Source organism: Hydractinia symbiolongicarpus, chromosome 5 (assembly GCF_029227915.1).
Source record: "Hydractinia symbiolongicarpus strain clone_291-10 chromosome 5, HSymV2.1, whole genome shotgun sequence".
NCBI lineage: Eukaryota > Metazoa > Cnidaria > Hydrozoa > Anthoathecata > Hydractiniidae > Hydractinia > Hydractinia symbiolongicarpus.
In genome coordinates, this window is record NC_079879.1 from 20615331 (window position 1) to 20634256 (window position 18926).

Genomic DNA, 18926 nt, shown 5'->3' on the forward strand with positions numbered 1-18926 from the left:
TGAAGACGTTAAATTTTTTCTCAATTTCTTTAATTCGAAATAATAATGCCAACAAAAAAAGATGCATTGGTAAAAAACTTTCGTGTTAACACTAATTCGTGGTTTATATAAAATAGAATTATGGTTGTCACAGAGCGGAGGGTTTTAATTTAACCCCGCAAAATTCAAGCTTTAGAAAAGGATAATTAAATATTAAAAAAAAATATATATATCAAACTTACTGACATTTTGCGAGAAAAATTGTATAGACTTTTTGTTACGTTAGGTTTCCTGCTCAAGGGAAAAAGATTTTAAAGCTGTCAACATCTGTTTTTATATTATTAAATCTTTCAAAGAAAATAGCTTTTTACATCTACGCCAATATAGAAAATTAAAAGTTCAATGAAGTCATAAAGTCACAGTATATCGTTGAAACGAAAAAAATACAAGTGGTCAGTTTATGGTAACTTATTTAATCAACATTTGATGTCTTTTGATTTCTTCTTGATGCGAATTATTTCGCTGTTCTTGTTAATCCATACGTTTCCACATCCAACATAGCTAGGACAGAAATTTTAAATCACATGATTTCAATGAACACATTTTTTCACTCATTTTTTTTTTCAGTTTTATTAATATCGTGTCCGTGATATCATTCATTTATTTTGTCAATTTATATTTCATTATATTGTCAAATATATTTTCAAAATTCGAAATTAGACACTAAAAAGAGTGACTCGACGGCATCCAGTGTCGCAGCAAAAGCTTTGCCAAAAAAGGTTACCATATTTATTTTTCCAAAAAAAAGAAAAAAAGAATAAAATAAAAAAAATTAAATAATAAAAAAAAAATTAAATAAGTTTGAATTCTCCATTAAATTTTATAGTTTAGGAAATATACGCATTATTCTCAACATGGGCAAAAAAGGTTTGACGTATCCTTAATGCTTTGTTAATGTTTATAAATGCTTTAAAAAGAAAAATAGTTTGAAACTAAGGACTGCATCGTCATGTGAGCTACATTTTGAAAAAAAACAGCACACCTGTCTGAATTCCACATGGGTGTAATGGCTACTTTTTTGAGGTACCATGCATCATTGAACCAATAGCCCGACACAAGTGAAATTTTAACTTTGTAGATTTCTCCTAACTTCTTGTCGGTGTGCATAATCAGGGAATAAGATGAATTATGTTTGAGAAAAACACTAAAGACAAAAGAATTTTGTAAAGTACACATTATTTTAATTATTGCATATGAAACAAACTTGATACTTTCAATAAGGCGTGTGTTTTAACGAAAAATGTTGCAACAAACCTGTTTGTAGCAATTTCGCTAGATAATCCGTTCCTTCCATATACTTTGATTTTGAGCTGCCCAAACGTATCAGCATAATCTTTGCTGCCAGTAAACGCTTTTAGCAAGTAGTGGTAGCCTTTGATGAAACAACATAACATCCTTGTCAATCATTTCTTAATTAGACAGTCTAAAACATTTCTAGGAATCTTTACTGAGAAATCTCTAAATCACTTACCCGAGAAATTAGCCTTAGCACGTGTCATTGAATAAAACTTTCCATTAGTTTTTCTAGTATGGTACCCCATATTGTTACAAATATTTTTACCATTACAGCCTTTGCAATTTCCCTTCTTAAAACGTTCGTAGTTGTAGCACTTATACGAGTTAAATGTCTTTTTATTCGGTATAGATTCAAGAAAATAGTTTACAGCTCTGTAATGACTGCAACCTATGTAATCGAACGCTCCTTTCTTTGAAAAAAGATCTAAAAGGAAGATACATAAAGATAATATCTCGCTACCTAAGTTAGCAACCCAACTTTTACAAACTAAGAAACCCTGAACGATTTATGAATTTCATATAGATTTGTAGACTTTAAGCTAAGGCGCCACGAGGAACATTTTCATGCGCGTGCTATGCAACATTGCTGCATAGCACGCGCATAAAAAAAATTACTCGTGTCCCATGCCTATTTTTCACTGCAATGCAGCAAAAAAATGTTGCATGGAGCAAACATTTTGCTCCACAACTTCGGGGACAAAATAGATCTGAATCTATTTTGCTCCCGTGCTCCGGGGACAAAATGTGCTGAAAAATTTGTTGTGGAGCAAATGTTGCACGTGTCCCCACCTTCTGCAACAAATATTTTACAAAATTATTTGAGGCATTATTTTATTGACCAATCAAATCACAGAAAGATATAAACAAGTTTTTTTCTTGAGAAGTTGAACTGCAAGTGAAGAGTAGCTAGTGAGAAAATAGCGAAAATGGCGGATGAAAAGAAAAAACTATCAGACGAGGAGAAAGTTACTTTAATAAACTTTTATAAAGCGAACCCAACGTTATGGGACAGTGGGAATATATATTACAAAAATAAAGACAAAAAAGAAGCTGCGAAAATAGACCTTGTCACTGTCACGAGAGGAAACGCATCATCTCCTGTTATCACATACGGCACTTTGTTGTTTCGACCTGGTAAATTGCAAACCTCTGGTAAATTTAGCGATCCACTGTCTAGCGCCTTCTTTAAATTACATTGGTCCCATATACCTCCATCAGAATTTCTACCGTTCGCTCCAACTTCCACATAAAGAAACTCATATTCTGGCCCGACAAGAGCCATGAGCACTACACTGTCTGTCCCTTTATAGTTTCGGTAATGAGACCCTGAATTTGGGGGCTGCTGAATGACGATATGCTTCCCATCGAGAGCACCTAATCCATTTGGGAAGTTCCAACGCTCATTGAACTTTCTGGAGATATCTAGCCATTCCCCCTGTGTTTTCGGAGTTGAAAGGAAGGTTGGACCCAACCTCTTTATGATAGCTTCAGATACCTCCATAACAGCTGCTGAAATTCTTTTTCTTGACACTCTGAATTGAAATTCTAAAGACCTGAAAGTCTCACCAGTCGCTAAGGGCCACGCAAACGAGCTCAGCTGGTGTGATAGAATTCCTCATATTTGTATCTTGTTTCTGCAAATCCTCAGAAAGAAGACCGACTAGGTATTCGAATTGAGCGTTATTCATACGTATATACCCTCTACATTTCTTCTCATCGTTTTTTATTTCGTTGAAGATTGTATGAAAAGCGCCAAGACACTCTCTATTCCCAAGCCACGGTTGCACCCAGCAATTTCTTGGTGGTTCTTCACGATCTTCCTCTTCTTCTTCGTCCAACAAAAGTAAAGCTAAAATAACTTCTCTGTTTATTCCTGCCATATTTTAATCACACATGAACTCAATAAAAAACTTAAGGATACGGTATACCCTTTGAGCATGATTTTTTAACTTCGATTTTCGAAATAATCTTGCAGCAAATAAGATGTGGCGCCACGAGAAACATTTTCATGCGCATGCTATGGGACATGTTGCATAGCACGCGCATGAAAATGTTCCTCGTGGCGCCTTAGCTTTATATACGCTTATGGATTGGATATATGCGGTCGTCAAAATACCCTGTAAATTTACCTATAATAGAAAAACTAATAATTGACTTTAATCGATCCGGGGTTTTCGAACATATTATGACCGGGGCGTTCTAAAGCATTTTTTTTGAAGTTTCTGACAGCCATGTAACAGTTTTTTATTATATTTCTTGCGGAAAAATCAAAGGAATATCGGTAACCCTTTTGAACAGACAGACAGACGACGGCTATTATAATAGAAATTCGTCGATTTATATATCGCATTTTGTCTTTCTGTAACAGGACGCGTCTTCCGCAGACAGACAAACGACGGCTATAATTAAAAAGATAAAAACTCTGTAAGTATCATAATCATGCAGCATAGTAAATAAGAGTTTAGAAAACCATCCGGATCGAATAGAGTTAATTACACAGACTGTCATGTTCATTTAAAGCCAATTAACACTAATACCTAGTGTAACTCGTTTGCATCCAGGCTGAAAGTAGCCGCCGTTTGGGTAGAAATCAACGTGTCCTATTGCCTGTTTAATTCCCAGTCCTGTGATATACACCGTTTTCGTATCTGTGTGGATAATATCTACAAATTGAGCATCAGTTTTGTCTAGGCGTGCACTTTTCACAGCATCTTTGAAACCAGGACCAGCTGGATCCAAACCTAGATAGAAATTAACAGTTTAAAACATTAGAATTAAAAAGGTTTTTTAATAAATTGCTCTGGACTTTCTTTATTGTAGATTGTGTATAACATTGCGTTTTTACTTCTACCATGATAAAAGGAAAATGTACAACAATATCAAATTTTTAATAGAATTTCGCTTTAAGTGATTCTATCAAACTTTTTTGATCGTTTCTTTCAGGTAGAGAAATGATTCAATTAAACGGTTTGTTATCAAAAAGCACTAGTAGTCACTAAAAAGTATTTATGAAAGCAGAGAGACTTTTTGTATTAGCAAAGTTTATTCCAACGACTATATGAGGAAAGCAAGTTTATACTGTACGCATATGAAAATTTTAAAGAAAGTTTGTACCGGTTATTCTTCCTACTTCAAATCCTTTCTCTTTCAAATTTTCTCCTGCGTATCCCATTAAATGTGCACCGAGGCTAAATCCAATTAAATGGATGTCTGAAGCTTGAAGAGGATTCCGCTTACGTAAAAGTTTTTCTAACAGGTAAGAAATCTGACGGCCTAAAACAAGATGAATGTTTTTATAACAAATCATAATGCACCAAAATTCTTAATTATCATGCACCCTCTTTGTGCAGTAACATTTGTATTTTTAACCTTTATAGTTTATCAACATTTCATTACATTTAAAAAACTTTACATTTTATAAGATTTTATCAGGAGCGATGCAAGCTATGAAAACCTTATAAGCTTACCAACCAATCTGCTATTACCAACAGCTCTTGTATAAGGGAATGCAGCTCCTTTTTTCCAGTCAACCACAATTATGTTCATATCTTCTAATTTTAGAAAAGCATTAACCATAGGTTGCACCCACCAAACACGAGAACTTTCTGTGAAATGAGACATTGTGAAAAAGTTTTGTTATTGGATTTAAGGACTATTTCAAAACAAGTCGCTAATTAATACTGTTTCTATACCAAACCATACCAAACCTGATGCAATTATAACTCTGCAGTATTTTTTTCATGGTGTTAGAGTTGTGAATTTACTAAATTCCTACCCAAATATCCATGACCAATGACTACCAACTTTTTTTTGACTGCTAAATACTCCTCACTGCTATTTTGCGTCAAGTTTAAGTTGACAGGGGAAGTGATGTTTCGTGTATGCAACCAAAACTTTGTCTTTAATTGGCCAGGTGAGTTCGGTAGTAAATAGTATGGATCATCAAACGGAGGTTTCTTTGAAAAGCAACCATATGGTGGATAGCAAACTTCATCTGGGAAAAAAAAGGTGCTCTTTAGGTTTGGCATATTTTAGTTGTATCGTAAATGATCAATTTAGCACCCAAATTCGACTAACCGCACCCTTCTGGATTAAGAAACCCTGATCAAAAGGAAAGAATTAAAATAAGCGCCCCTTGATTTATCGCTTAAGGATGTCAGGTAAAACCTGCAATTAATAGTTAACCAATTAATAAGACGCTGTAGACTAATTACAAGGTACGTGCAGTTAAACGGTTGGAAATTCTTACAGCATTCCATTATGTTTTTTCCTTCATAGGCGTGTTTACCTCTTTTTTCCTATTTATCCGAATACAGTTTAATTAATCGAATTTGTGCTCTCCGTATCGTAATTGAAGAACAAACAACTGAAGCGATTATTCGGATTTAGCATGTGAACTCACTAATGTTTGTCGACTTTATGTGTAAAAGGCTGTGCAGTAAAAACGACGAAGGAGAACGGCTCAGACCCGTTGCTTTAAAAATATAATTATCACAATTTTCCAATTAATTTTTTTGGCAATAGTCAGGCAAAATCCGCCGCAAGAAGCAACTTTGTTTTTAAGGATAGCCTGAGGATCGCTGGAAATAGAATGTGTGATTGAAAATTGTTAATAGCTTAAGAATACGCCCTTTTATCCTACCTTTTTTTGATCATCATGCATTTTGCATCGGCAACAGTTAAAGATATATTTCAATTTTATTTGACCAAAGAATCCCGTAAAATTTACGTAAAAAATTGGAAGGTAGCTGATACTTACTTATAAGTAGTCCAGAAAATATGGAGTAAACCACTTCTGCACCTCTCATGACGATTTTTCAATCTTGTGATGTTCAAACAGTTTAATATTTTATATTTTTTTAGTTTTATAAGTTTTGAAATGTGATATTTCAATGTCCTGGTTTCCAATTTAAATTTCAAGTGAGTGTTTTTTTGTCACTTCCATTTTCACCGACAACAGTATACATTAAAAAAGTAAAAATTCTCATATGAATTATTTTTTTGTACATTACGCTACAATAACAATGTCAAATTTATCTTCCGACTTTTGGTTTTGTAATAAAATGGTCAAACAAAATATTTATTCAATAAAGAAGTCGCAGAAATTGTTTATAGAGTGATAATAGTGACGTCATAAAAGCAGCACTGTATTTTCAACTGTCAGATATCATATTTCTTAGCTTTGTATAAGAGCAATCCGCTAACAAAAAGATCTTCATTGTATTTCCATATGTACATTATTGTGTCATTACTTCTCATTCTGTGATCAAGTGTTCTTCATTCCTCTATCGCGATGAAGTATCGGTCCTTTTAGTAAAAAAAATGTTTTAGCATGAATGTCAATGTTTTTGGTTAAACACATTGTTTTATAAGGGCGATATAATTTAGAGAGTTATTTTTGTATATGTGCTTGTGTTGTGTAGATGAAAATTCTGGTCGGAAGAAATTCATGGTAATGAAACAACATGGTATAACACGCTATGGGAAATTTAGACTTGGAATGACTTGCTATGTAATAATTGACAAAATAAGCTTCTTTATCTATAACGCATCTATTTAACTTTTAAACTTTTTTCCCAGGCCTTAAGTACAATCTACATCTAAATAAAAGCCTAAATGTTACAATGAATTTGGTTTATTACTCAGAATTTAAATAATGTTTTTATTATTCTCACAGGAACTTTGCACTAAGACAGCTAATCGCAATACAGCAATACCACCGCCGTATTTCATTCTCTTTGATCAAAAGGCAACAATCAGGAAGGTCCAATTTGTTTAATACAATGCTTTCTTTAGTCATTCCGCGAGGTCAATTTTCAGTACTTAAAAAAAAGAGATACTTGAAAGAGAAGAAGATAACAAACAATCCTCTTTGACAACTTATCATATAGGGTATAATTTTTATCTTTTAATATACCTTTATGACTCTAAACCAATATACCTCAGCCCGAAAAAATACAGCTAACGCAATAAGTTAAAGCATTTAATTTGACATGTCCTACTATCTGCTATTATAAAAGTTAAAACAAATTCGTCTATGTGGTCTGGCAAAAAAGTTTAAAGTTGTATGGTAGTAGGAAATATGTCAATAAAACCATTTCTTTCCATACCAGGTCAACATATTGGAATTTTTAATCAATACTAGGTCAACATATTGCGAATTTTTAATCAAATTAATTTCCGACAGCCTATCAAGAAATTTGTCTGCTATGACGTAATATTTTTGCAGTCAATACACATACTTTTCATAGTATAGCAGACATGGGGTATCATTAATTATTTATAGGAGGTTATAAATGGGAGGGGGGAGGGGCTTATAAAATTATGCAAAAATGCAGTGTGCTTGCGGTATAAAAAGGACGGGCGAACCCGTGGATTTTCCACGGACTAAAGACTAGTAGCTGTAATGTGTATAATTTCATTACCGCATTGCGTGCGTTTTGCTACCTTCGCAGCTAAGCTACCATTTTGCGTGACAGACAGACGAACGGACAGACGTATACGGGTATTATAATAAAGACTAGTCGTTGCCCGTGGAAAAATCCACGGGTTCGCGCGTCCTTTATATTTACCCGACGCAACAAAGTGGATAAAAATATATCGCATTTGATATTCGTGTTTCCGTAACATTATTTTCAAACTCAGCGGGGGGTCCGCGCAGAGACAGACAGACGACGGCTATTATTATAGAGACTAGCCGGGAAACCCGACGTCGAAACGCCGGGTTAAGCCACAAGTAAAGGTGTGATCCGGCATTGAACACTCTGTGGAGCGCTTAATAAGAGCTGTAAACTGTCCCGCAGATCAGGTGGAGCGCTTTAGTACAGGTATACAGTATGTCGTTAATCATTTGAAGCGCATACAACATTATAGTGTGCGACTGTAACATATTTTTAAAAAAATAACTTTCCCGCAACGATAACTGATATAAAAACAGAGTTTACAAAATGTTGTTACTCCATCATAGCAAAAACAATCGGTCAATATTACTTTATTTTGTGGAAAAGTCTTTTTAAAAGTTAAAAAATTAATCGTGACACTGGGCTGAGCGCTTAGTACAGTTAAACCGTGTTGTACAGCGTATAGTAATAATACCCTTTTGAAAAAACTTTCTCGCAGACACAGGGCTGAGCGGTTAGTCCAGGCGTGATTCCCAAGAAAGTTTAAAAATTAATTGTCACAGTGGTGGGCTGACCTTAGTATATACAGGTAAACGGTGTTGCACATGCCCATAGGCGTAACAGCCTTTTACAAAAAACAGTCTGTTTTTAACACTGGGCTAACCGCTTAGTACAGTTAAACACAGTTGAACAGGCGCATAAGGCGTATTACCCTTTTCCAAAAATGTTCATTGCAACTTCGGTTTAAATAAAAACACAGGGAACAGCCTGTTGTTACTCGTCCAGCCAAAACAATCGCTCAGCCATTTCATTTGCAGAAAAAGTTTGCAGAAAAATAATAAAATATGTAGCTATACCTAGCTAGCTAACTGCATTTAGCATAAAAATTATATATTGCTTAAGAATATTGTTGTAGCCAAACTGCATTTTTATACTTTCACTTTTTAAGGAGCTAGCTAAATAGCCACAGCCTCAACATAAAAATAAATGTTGGCTAGGATAAAAAGCTCTTATACCATACATAATAGCAATAAGTGAGGCTCTAGCTAGCTAGTAGCTATAGCTAGCTAATCTTCGTTCCTAGCCAAACATCCTAAAACTGGTGCGTTTAAGATCTGTACGTGGCTAAAAAACGTGACAAAATATTTATCCTAACATTGAAAACAAACAGAAAACAAATATTACAAATATATAAGGCTTTTAGAAGATAAAAAAGTCAAACAGGCCTACAAACCTCACACACTGACCACAAACACGACCATTATCAAAATGGCCTTCGTTCCGCGAAGATCTTGGATTCTTTCTGGTCGCGAAAATCTTGTTTTTTTTTTTAAGGAATCAGGCGTTGTGAATGGTATTCTACGCGCGAGCGGTCAAAACAAAGTCGGTAAAAATATATCGCATTTGATATTCGTGCGCATTTTGAAAATTTCGTGTTTCCGTTACAGGACGCCGCTCTCGCGGACACACAGACAGAATACGGCTATTATTAAAGAGACTAGCCGGGAAACCCGGCGTCGAAACGCCGGGTTAAGCCACAAGTAAAGGTGTGATCCGGCATTGAACACTCTGTGGAGCGCTTAATAAGAGCCGTAAACTGTCCCACACGATCAGGTGGAGCGCTTTAGTACAGGTATACAGTATGTCGTTAATCATTTGAAGCGCATACACCATTATAGTGTGCGACTGTAACATATTTTTCAAAAAATAACTTTCCTGCAACGATAACTGATATAAAAACAGAGTTTACAAAGTGTTGTTACTCCATCATAGCAAAAACAATCGTCAATTTTATTTCATTTTGCAGAATAACTTTTGCGCAAGTTAAAAAATTAATCGTGACACTGGGCTGAGCGCTTAGTACAGTTAAACCATGTTGCACAGCGTATAGGAATAATACCCTTTTGAAAAAAACTTTCTCGCAGACACAGGGCTGAGCGGTTAGTCCAGGCGTGATTCCCAAGAAAGTTTAAAAATTAATTGTCACAGTGGTGGGCTGACCTTAGTATATACAGGTAAACGGTGTTGCACATGCCCATAGGCGTAATAGCCTTTTACAAAAAACAGTCTGTTTTTAACACTGGGCTAACCGCTTAGTACAGTAGTTAAACACAGTTGAACAGGCGCATAAGGCGTATTACCCTTTTCCAAAAATGTTCATTGCAACTTCGGTTTAAATAAAAACACAGGGAACAGCCTGTCGTTACTCGTGCAGCCAAAACAATCGCTCAGCCATTTCATTTGCAGAAAAAGTTTGCAGAAAAATTATAAAATATGTAGCTATACCTAGCTAGCTAACTGCATTTAGCATAAAAATTATGTATTGCTTAAGAATATTGTTGTAGCCAAACTGCATTTTTATACTTTCACTTTTTAAATAGCCACAGCCTCAACATAAAAATAAATGTTGGCTAGGATAAAAAGCTCTTATACCAAACAGAATAGCAATAAGTGAGGCTCTACAAATATTACAAATATATAAGGCTTTTAGAAGATAAAAAAGTCAAACAGGCCTACAAACCTCACACACTGACCACAAACACGACCATTATCAAAATGGCCTTCGTTCCGCGAAGATCTTGGATTCTTTCTGGTCGCGAAAATCTTGTTGTTTTTTTTAAAGAATCAGGCGTTGTGAATGGTATTCTACGCGCGAGCGGTCAAAACAAAGTCGGTAAAAATATATCGCATTTGATATTCGTGCGCATTTTGAAAATTTCGTGTTTCCGTTACAGGACGCCGCTCTCGCGGACACACAGACAGAATACGGCTATTATTAAAGAGACTAGCCGGGAAACCCGGCGTTGAAACGCCGCGGTAAGCCACAAGTCAAGGTGTGACCCGCCATTAAACACTATGTGGAGGGCTTAATAAGAGCCGTAAACTGTACTACACGGTCAGGTGTAGCGCTGTAGTACAGGTACGCAGTATGTCGTTAATGGAGTAAAGCGCACACAACACTATAGTGTTTCGGCTGTAGTGTATTATTGAAAATATAACTCTACTGTAACTTTAGCCAAAATAAAAACACAATTTACAACCATTTGTTACCCCGTCATAGGAAAAACAATTGGTCAATTTTATTTTATTTTGCGAAATAAGTTTCAGTAAAGGTTAACAAATTAATTGTGACACTGGACTGAGCACTTAGTACAGGTAAATCGTGCGACACATGCGTTTAGGCTTAAGACCCTATTCAAAAAAACTATTGAAGCTTTGGTTTACACAACACAGAATACACTCTGTTGAAATGCCGGGTTAAGCCACAAGTAGCTGTGTTACCCAGCGTTAAACACCAGATTGAGTGATTTATAAGAACCGTCAACTGTGCCACACATTCAAGTAAAGCGCTTTAGTACAGCCATATAGTGTGTAGAAAATCAAGTGAAGTGCACACAACTTTATGGTGTTTTTCCGGTGTAATATACTATTCAAAAAATAACTTTCGACAACTTAGGTCAAATAAAAACCCAGATTACAATTCAATGTTACCCCGTCATAGCGAAAGCAGCTGGCCAACCTTCTTTATTTTTCAGGGAATGTTCCCGGGAAAAGTTCAAAAAAATGTTAAGCTGAGCGCTTAGTATAGGTAAACAGTGTGTACTTTTTTTCTGTAAAAAACGTTATCACAACTTCGGTTAAACAGAAACACAGGAAACAGCCCGTTGTTACCACCGGACTAAGCGCTTAGTACATCTAGACTGTGTCGCACATGAGTATAGGCATAACACCATTTTTAAAAAAACTTTATCGCGACTTCAGTTTAAAAAAAATCAGGAAACCGCCTGTCGTTATCAAGTTCAGCTAAAAAAATATATACTCAGCAATTTTATTTTTCAGCATAAGCTTTCATAGCAGTAATAAAATTGGTAGCTGCCTATAACTGCATTTAGCTACTTTCACTTTTTAGCCAGAGGTAGAGCTAAAAGGAGCTAGATAGGTAGACCCAACTTCAACATAAAAATAAAGAACAATATACCAAACTGAATAAAAACTTTAAAAGAATAGGAATAAATAAAGCTAGCTATAGCTAGCTGCTTCAAAATGTACGTTTTGTAGCTAGCCAAAAACTTAAAATTGGTTTGTTTAAGATTTATACGTAGCTAGAAAACGTGATGAAATATTCACCTTAACATGTGAAAACAAACTAAATAATCCTATAGGATAAAAAGTACTCAGAAGAAATAAGGAGGATTGAAAGGAAACCTACAAACTTCACACCATCACTTCCAAACCAAAATGGCCTTCGTAGGGGTAGCATGTTTCCTCCCGTCGGCATGTTGAGGCCGCGAAGCACTTGCATTAGTCATTAGTGAAAATGGAGCCTCGTGATTGGTTTATTACAATGAGCGGCAAAGCAAGGCCGGTAAAAAAAACGGGGTCTGCCGGGGATTCGAAATAAAGCTGCAGGGCCGCGGGGATTTTTGGCGGGTCTCGCTACTTGCTCCGCCATGTTGCGCAGAGACAGACAGACGACGGCTATTATTATAGAGATAGCCGGGAAACCCGGCGTCGAAACGCCGGGTTAAGCCACAAGTAAAGGTGTGATCCGGCATTGAACACTTTGTGGAGCGCTTAATAAGAGCCGTAAACTGTCCCACACGATCAGGTGGAGCGCTTTAGTACAGGTATACAGTATGTCGTTAATCTTTTGAAGCGCATACACCATTATAGTGTGCGACTGTAACATATTTTTCAAAAAATAACTTTCCCGCAACGATAACTGATATAAAAACAGAGTTTACAAAGTGTTGTTACTCCATCATAGCAAAAACAATCGGTCAATATTATTTTATTTTGTGGAAAAGTCTTTTTAAAAGTTAAAAAATTAATCGTGACACTGGGCTGAGCGCTTAGTACAGTTAAACCGTGTTGTACAGCGTATAGTAATAATACCCTTTTGAAAAAACTTTCTCGCAGACACAGGGCTGAGCGGTTAGTCCAGGCGTGATTCCCAAGAAAGTTTAAAAATTAATTGTCACAGTGGTGGGCTGACCTTAGTATATACAGGTAAACGGTGTTGCACATGCCCATAGGCGTAACAGGCTTTTACAAAAAACAGTCTGTTTTTAACACTGGGCTAACCGCTTAGTACAGTTAAACACAGTTGAACAGGCGCATAAGGCGTATTACCCTTTTCCAAAAATGTTCATTGCAACTTCGGTTTAAATAAAAACACAGGGAACAGCCTGTCGTTACTCGTCCAGCCAAAGCAATCGCTCAGCCATTTCATTTGCAGAAAAAGTTTGCAGAAAAATAATAAAATATGTAGCTATACCTAGCTAGCTAACTGCATTTAGCATAAAAATTATATATTGCTTAAGAATATTGTTGTAGCCAAACTGCATTTTTATACTTTCACTTTTTAAGGAGCTAGCTAAATAGCCACAGCCTCAACATAAAAATAAATGTTGGCTAGGATAAAAAGCTCTTATACCATACAGAATAGCAATAAGTGAGGCTCTAGCTAGCTAGTAGCTATAGCTAGCTAATCTTCGTTCCTAGCCAAACATCCTAAAACTGGTGCGTTTAAGATCTGTACGTGGCTAAAAAACGTGACAATATATTTATCCTAACATTGAAAACAAACAGAAAACAAATATTACAAATATATAAGGCTTTTAGAAGATAAAAAAGTCAAACAGGCCTACAAACCTTACACACTGACCACAAACACGACCATTATCAAAATGGCCTTCGTTCCGCGAAGATCTTGGATTCTTTCTGGTCGCGAAAATCTTGGTTTTTTTTTAAAGAATCAGGCGTTGTGAATGGTGTTCCACGCGCGAGCGGTCAAAACAAAGTCAATAAAAATATATCGCATTTGATATTCGTGCGCATTTTAAAAATTTCGTGTTTCCGTTACGGCACGTGGCTTTCGCGGACACACAGATAATAATAGCCGTATTCTGTTAATAAAAACACAGGGAACAGCCTGTCGTTACTCGTCCAGCCAAAACAATCGCTCAGCCATTTCATTTGCAGAAAAAGTTTGCAGAAAAATTATAAAATATGTAGCTATACCTAGCTAGCTAACTGCATTTAGCATAAACATTATGTATTGCTTAAGAATATTGTTGTAGCCAAACTGCATTTTTATACTTTCACTTTTTAAATAGCCACAGCCTCAACATAAAAATAAATGTTGGCTAGGATAAAAAGCTCTTATACCAAACAGAATAGCAATAAGTGAGGCTCTACAAATATTACAAATATATAAGGCTTTTAGAAGATAAAAAAGTCAAACAGGCCTACAAACCTCACACACTGACCACAAACACGACCATTATCAAAATGGCCTTCGTTCCGCGAAGATCTTGGATTCTTTCTGGTCGCGAAAATCTTGTTTTTTTTTTTAAAGAATCAGGCGTTGTGAATGGTATTCTACGCGCGAGCGGTCAAAACAAAGTCGGTAAAAATATATCGCATTTGATATTCGTGCGCATTTTGAAAATTTCGTGTTTCCGTTACAGGACGCTGCTCTCGCGGACACACAGACAGAATACGGCTATTATTAAAGAGACTAGCCGGGAAACCCGGCGTCGAAACGCCGGGTTAAGCCACAAGTAAAGGTGTGATCCGGCATTGAACACTCTGTGGAGCGCTTAATAAGAGCCGTAAACTGTCCCACACGATCAGGTGGAGCGCTTTAGTACAGGTATACAGTATGTCGTTAATCATTTGAAGCGCATACACCATTATAGTGTGCGACTGTAACATATTTTTCAAAAAATAACTTTCCCGCAACGATAACTGATATAAAAACAGAGTTTACAAAGTGTTGTTACTCCATCATAGCAAAAACAATCGTCAATTTTATTTCATTTTGCGGAATAACTTTTTGCGCAAGTTAAAAAATTAATCGTGACACTGAGCTGAACGCTTAGTACAGTTAAACCGTGTTGCACAGGCGTAAATCAAGTGAAGCGCATACACCATTATAGTGTGCGACTGTAAAATATTTTTTTAAATTTCTTTCCCGCAACAATAGCTGATATGAAAACAGAGTTTACAAACCGTTGTTACCCTGTCCTAGCAAAAACAATCGGTCAATATAATTTTATTTTGTGGAATAAGTCTTTTTAAAAGTTAAAAAATTAATCGTGACACTGGGCTGAGCACTTAGTACAGTTAAACCGTGTTGTACAGCGTATAGGAATAATACCCTTTTGAAAAAAACTTTCTCGCAGACACAGGGCTAAGCGGTTAGTCCAGGCGTGATTCCCAAGAAAGTTTAAAAATTAATTGTCACAGTGGTGGGCTGACTTTAGTATATACAGGTAAACGGTGTTGCACATGCCCATAGGCGTAACAGGCTTTTACAAAAAACAGTCTGTTTTTAACACTGGGCTAACCGCTTAGTACAGTTAAACGCAGTTGAACAGGCGCATAAGGCATATTACCCTTTTCCAAAAATGTTCATTGCAACTTCGGTTTAAATAAAAACACAGGGAACAGCCTGTCGTTACTCGTCCAGCCAAAACAATCGCTCAGCCATTTCATTTGCAGAAAAAGTTTGCAGAAAAATAATAAAATATGTAGCTATACCTAGCTAGCTAACTGCATTTAGCATAAAAATTATATATTGCTTAAGAATATTGTTGTAGCCAAACTGCATTTTTATACTTTCACTTTTTAAGGAGCTAGCTAAATAGCCACAGCCTCAACATAAAAATAAATTTTGGCTATGATAAAAAGCTCTTATACCAAACAGAATAGCAATAAGTGAGGCTCTAGCTAGCTAGTAGCTATAGCTAGCTAATCTTCGTTCCTAGCCAAACATCCTAAAACTGGTGCGTTTAAGATCTGTACGTGGCTAAAAAACGTGACAATATATTTATCCTAACATTGAAAACAAACAGAAAACAAATATTACAAATATATAAGGCTTTTAGAAGATAAAAAAGTCAAACAGGCCACAAACCTCACACACTGACCACAAACACGACCATTATCAAAATGGCCTTCGTTCCGCGAAGATCTTGGATTCTTTCTGGTCGCGAAAATCTTGGGTTTTTTTTAAAGAATCAGGCGTTGTGAATGATATTCCACGCGCGAGCGGTCAAAACAAAGTGGATAAAAATATATCGCGTTTGATATTCGTGCGCATTTTAAAAATTTCGTGTTTTCGTTACTGGACACCGCTTTCGCGGACACACAGACAGAATACGGCTATTATTAAAGAGACTAGTCGTTAGCCCGTGGAAAAATCCACGGGGTCGCCCGTCCTTTATGTTTACCCGTCGCAACAACGTGGACAAAAATATATCGCATTTGGTATTGGTGCGCATTTTAAAAATTTCGTGTTTCCGTTACGGGACGCGGCTCTCGCGGACACACAGACAGAATACGGCTATTATTAAAGAGATGATTAATGAGCTATTGTTTATACTAAAGATTTGAGCATATTTTTCAATTTCTTATCACAACCGCTTTTTTTCTTTCAACATTTACCCTGCTGCTGTTATAACAACACCCGCAATGGAATATTTGCGTGTTTTTTTTTGGTATCCATTGTGAAAAAAGAGTTTTTTAAAAAAACTTATGCATTTTGTCTTAACGTGTAGACAGGTATATTACCTGCAACGAAACTTATAAGTTTTTTCTTAGAACTAAACGGTCCGTTAAAACTGTGTATTTTAGTCTTTAGAATGCTTATTCTTCAAACTAAGAAGCACTCGGTGACCAAATAATTGTTCAGTCTCAATGAGCGCCCGGCGTAATAGTTCGGAAAGAACATCTACCCCGATTGTAAAAAGAAACCTTAGAGATCTGCATACTGATATAAAAATTTCTTTTTCTTGATTGCATTGCCGAGTAAAGTTTTTCGCTTGAGAACTTAAAGGATCTGTTCCCGATCCGCAACCTTATATATTGAAAAGTGGAAACAACTAGAAATTAGCCTTTGCACGTTCAAGTCCGGTCCTAAAATATTCCTTAAGAAGGACAAAAAATTATGATCTATAAATGCTGTTCGTAGAAAACCCACGGGAATTCGTCCGTTATAGAACTGTAAAAAGCCTAACAAGTCCTGGGGACGAAGTAGGGCAGTTAGCAAATAGGACACACTTTTTCGGCTACATCAAAGAAATTTGAACACATCTACTTTACCTTTTACAGACACAGTTTTCGTATTATCATAAGAGATTTTATTTCTTGTTTACGTAAACAAGTAACGAATATGTTTCGTAGCCAAAGTTAAATAATATTATAAGAGGTAAAATAGACCTTTCATCCAGACGGCCAAAACGCCGACATTTTTTAATAATATTAAAATTAAGAATTATCAATGCGCATGTTCTAAACGTTTTATTATCAAAAGTTTTCAACCAGAATATAACACGACCCTTTAAACAATCTTTTTTAAAAATTGCTTTTCTCCGAAACTCTAAAGACTCTACTTTGACTATCACGAGATGTGACAAAATTAGGTGTTTCCTAGCGACTTATAGCTAAGAATCCGTTAAGAAGAAAACCACTTTTCTAGAATCATAGTAAATGCGCTTAAAATAGATATTAATAATCACGAGTTTTCATCTCACTTCATCGTAGATGTCAAAAAATCCCGCCAACGTTGTGTTGGAATTTGAGTATTACAAACAAGGGGAATTCCCGTAAATAGGTAATTTTTTTGTGATGGCCTTTAAATTTTCAGGATGTCATTACATTCTTGTGCAAATATACGAAGTTATAACCCTTTTCCTTTCTTGCTAGCAGAAAATAATTTTTTCAAACTGAGAAATAGTTCCATGCTTAATATAACATATTTATTAACAAAATCATCCAATTCTGTGGTAACGTATACATTATCATTCGAAGCAAGACATCGTAGCGAACGGACGTGTTCATAAGCTATAAGCGGATGTAAAACTTCTCTATCTACAACGGGGAGTGATTAGAATAATAAACTTAAATAAATAAATAGTTAATTTCAAATAAAGATATAATGGCTTCGTCTTTTACACTTGCCAACTTAAGTGACATTGTGGGAAAATCTAAATCACAAATTGATAAATTCACAAAGCCAGATTTGGTTCAATTTTTGATAAAAGTTCAGGATGAAGTGAAAGAAAAGGTTGGGCTGAAAGAAATAAAAGACAGCGTAGATGAAATCAAAAATAATGTTCTTAAACGAATTCTCGACGACAACAAAAATATGAAAAAAAGAATTAGATTACTTGAAAAGGAAAACGACGAAATTTACGAATCTCAAATTAACCTTGAAATGAAGATTAACGCCCAGGACCAATACTCCAGAAGAAATAATCTGGAAATCATTGGCATATCAGATGATATCGCTGATCGAAATCTCGAAGCAAAGGTAATAAGCATTCTTCAGGAAATCGGTGTTAACTGTGATTGTAACGAAATTGAGGCTTGTCATCGCCTACCAAAGTCAAAGAGGGAAAGAGACTCGAAATTTCCAAAGCGCACTATAGTTAGGTTCGTCAACAGGAAAAAGGCTGAAAAAGCGCTCGAAAACCGTAAAAAGTTGAAAGACAGTGTAAATCATCGTAAAGTTGTTATTTCAGATAATCTTTGCCCAGCTTATAAAGCCCTGTTGGGAATGAGCAGTCAATTATATCACGAAGGTAGAATTGCATCATCTTGGTCTTGGAAGGGTAATGTTTTTATTAAACCAAATATAACAGATGAACCTTTTAAAATTTTTCACGTAAGCGACTTAGATTATTATTATGACGATGTTTCCTTGGAATAAGGTAAATTTTTAAACGTGTCTTTTTCGCGCCAAAAAAAGGCGTTTTTTTTTTTTTTTTTTTTTTTTTTTTTTTTTTTTTTTCTTTTCTTTTTCGTTCACTCGATTTAATAATTTATTTATTTATTTATTTTTGCGCGCTTGCTTGCTGAATCGGTCATAAATATCAATTTTCACTCCCCTGTAGTTTATCATCTTGTCTAGCTTTTGAAACGCTAAACACATCTTTTGACACATCCCATTGTCATTTTGTG

At 35.8% G+C, this 18926-nt stretch overlaps 1 protein-coding gene across 1 annotated transcript; it reads right to left on the minus strand.

Annotated features, from left to right (window-relative positions):
- LOC130645256 (pancreatic lipase-related protein 2-like) lies at positions 1-6378 on the minus strand. Its single transcript, XM_057451181.1, has 9 exons — positions 6095-6378; positions 5111-5329; positions 4803-4940; positions 4450-4608; positions 3873-4076; positions 1511-1759; positions 1294-1411; positions 1022-1183; positions 1-540 (listed from the first exon to the last, which is right to left on the minus strand). Exons 1-9 carry the CDS (start codon positions 6141-6143, stop codon positions 456-458), a joined length of 1383 nt encoding a protein of 460 aa, XP_057307164.1. The 5' UTR covers positions 6144-6378; the 3' UTR covers positions 1-455.
- Between the last annotated feature and the right edge of the window lie 12548 nt (positions 6379-18926).

Bases quoted from the DNA above. Each gene is read 5' to 3' on its own strand.
- LOC130645256 (XM_057451181.1), bottom strand. From the start codon at position 6,143: ATGAGAGGTGCAGAAGTGGTTTACTCCATATTTTCTGGACTACTTATA. The intron at 4,077-4,449 runs GTACAAACTTTC...ATTTCTATCTAG, and splicing joins TGAAGTAGGAAGAATAACCG to GTTTGGATCCAGCTGGTCCT. The intron at 541-1,021 runs GTGTGCTGTTTT...TTTCTGTCCTAG, and splicing joins CCCATGTGGAATTCAGACAG to CTATGTTGGATGTGGAAACG.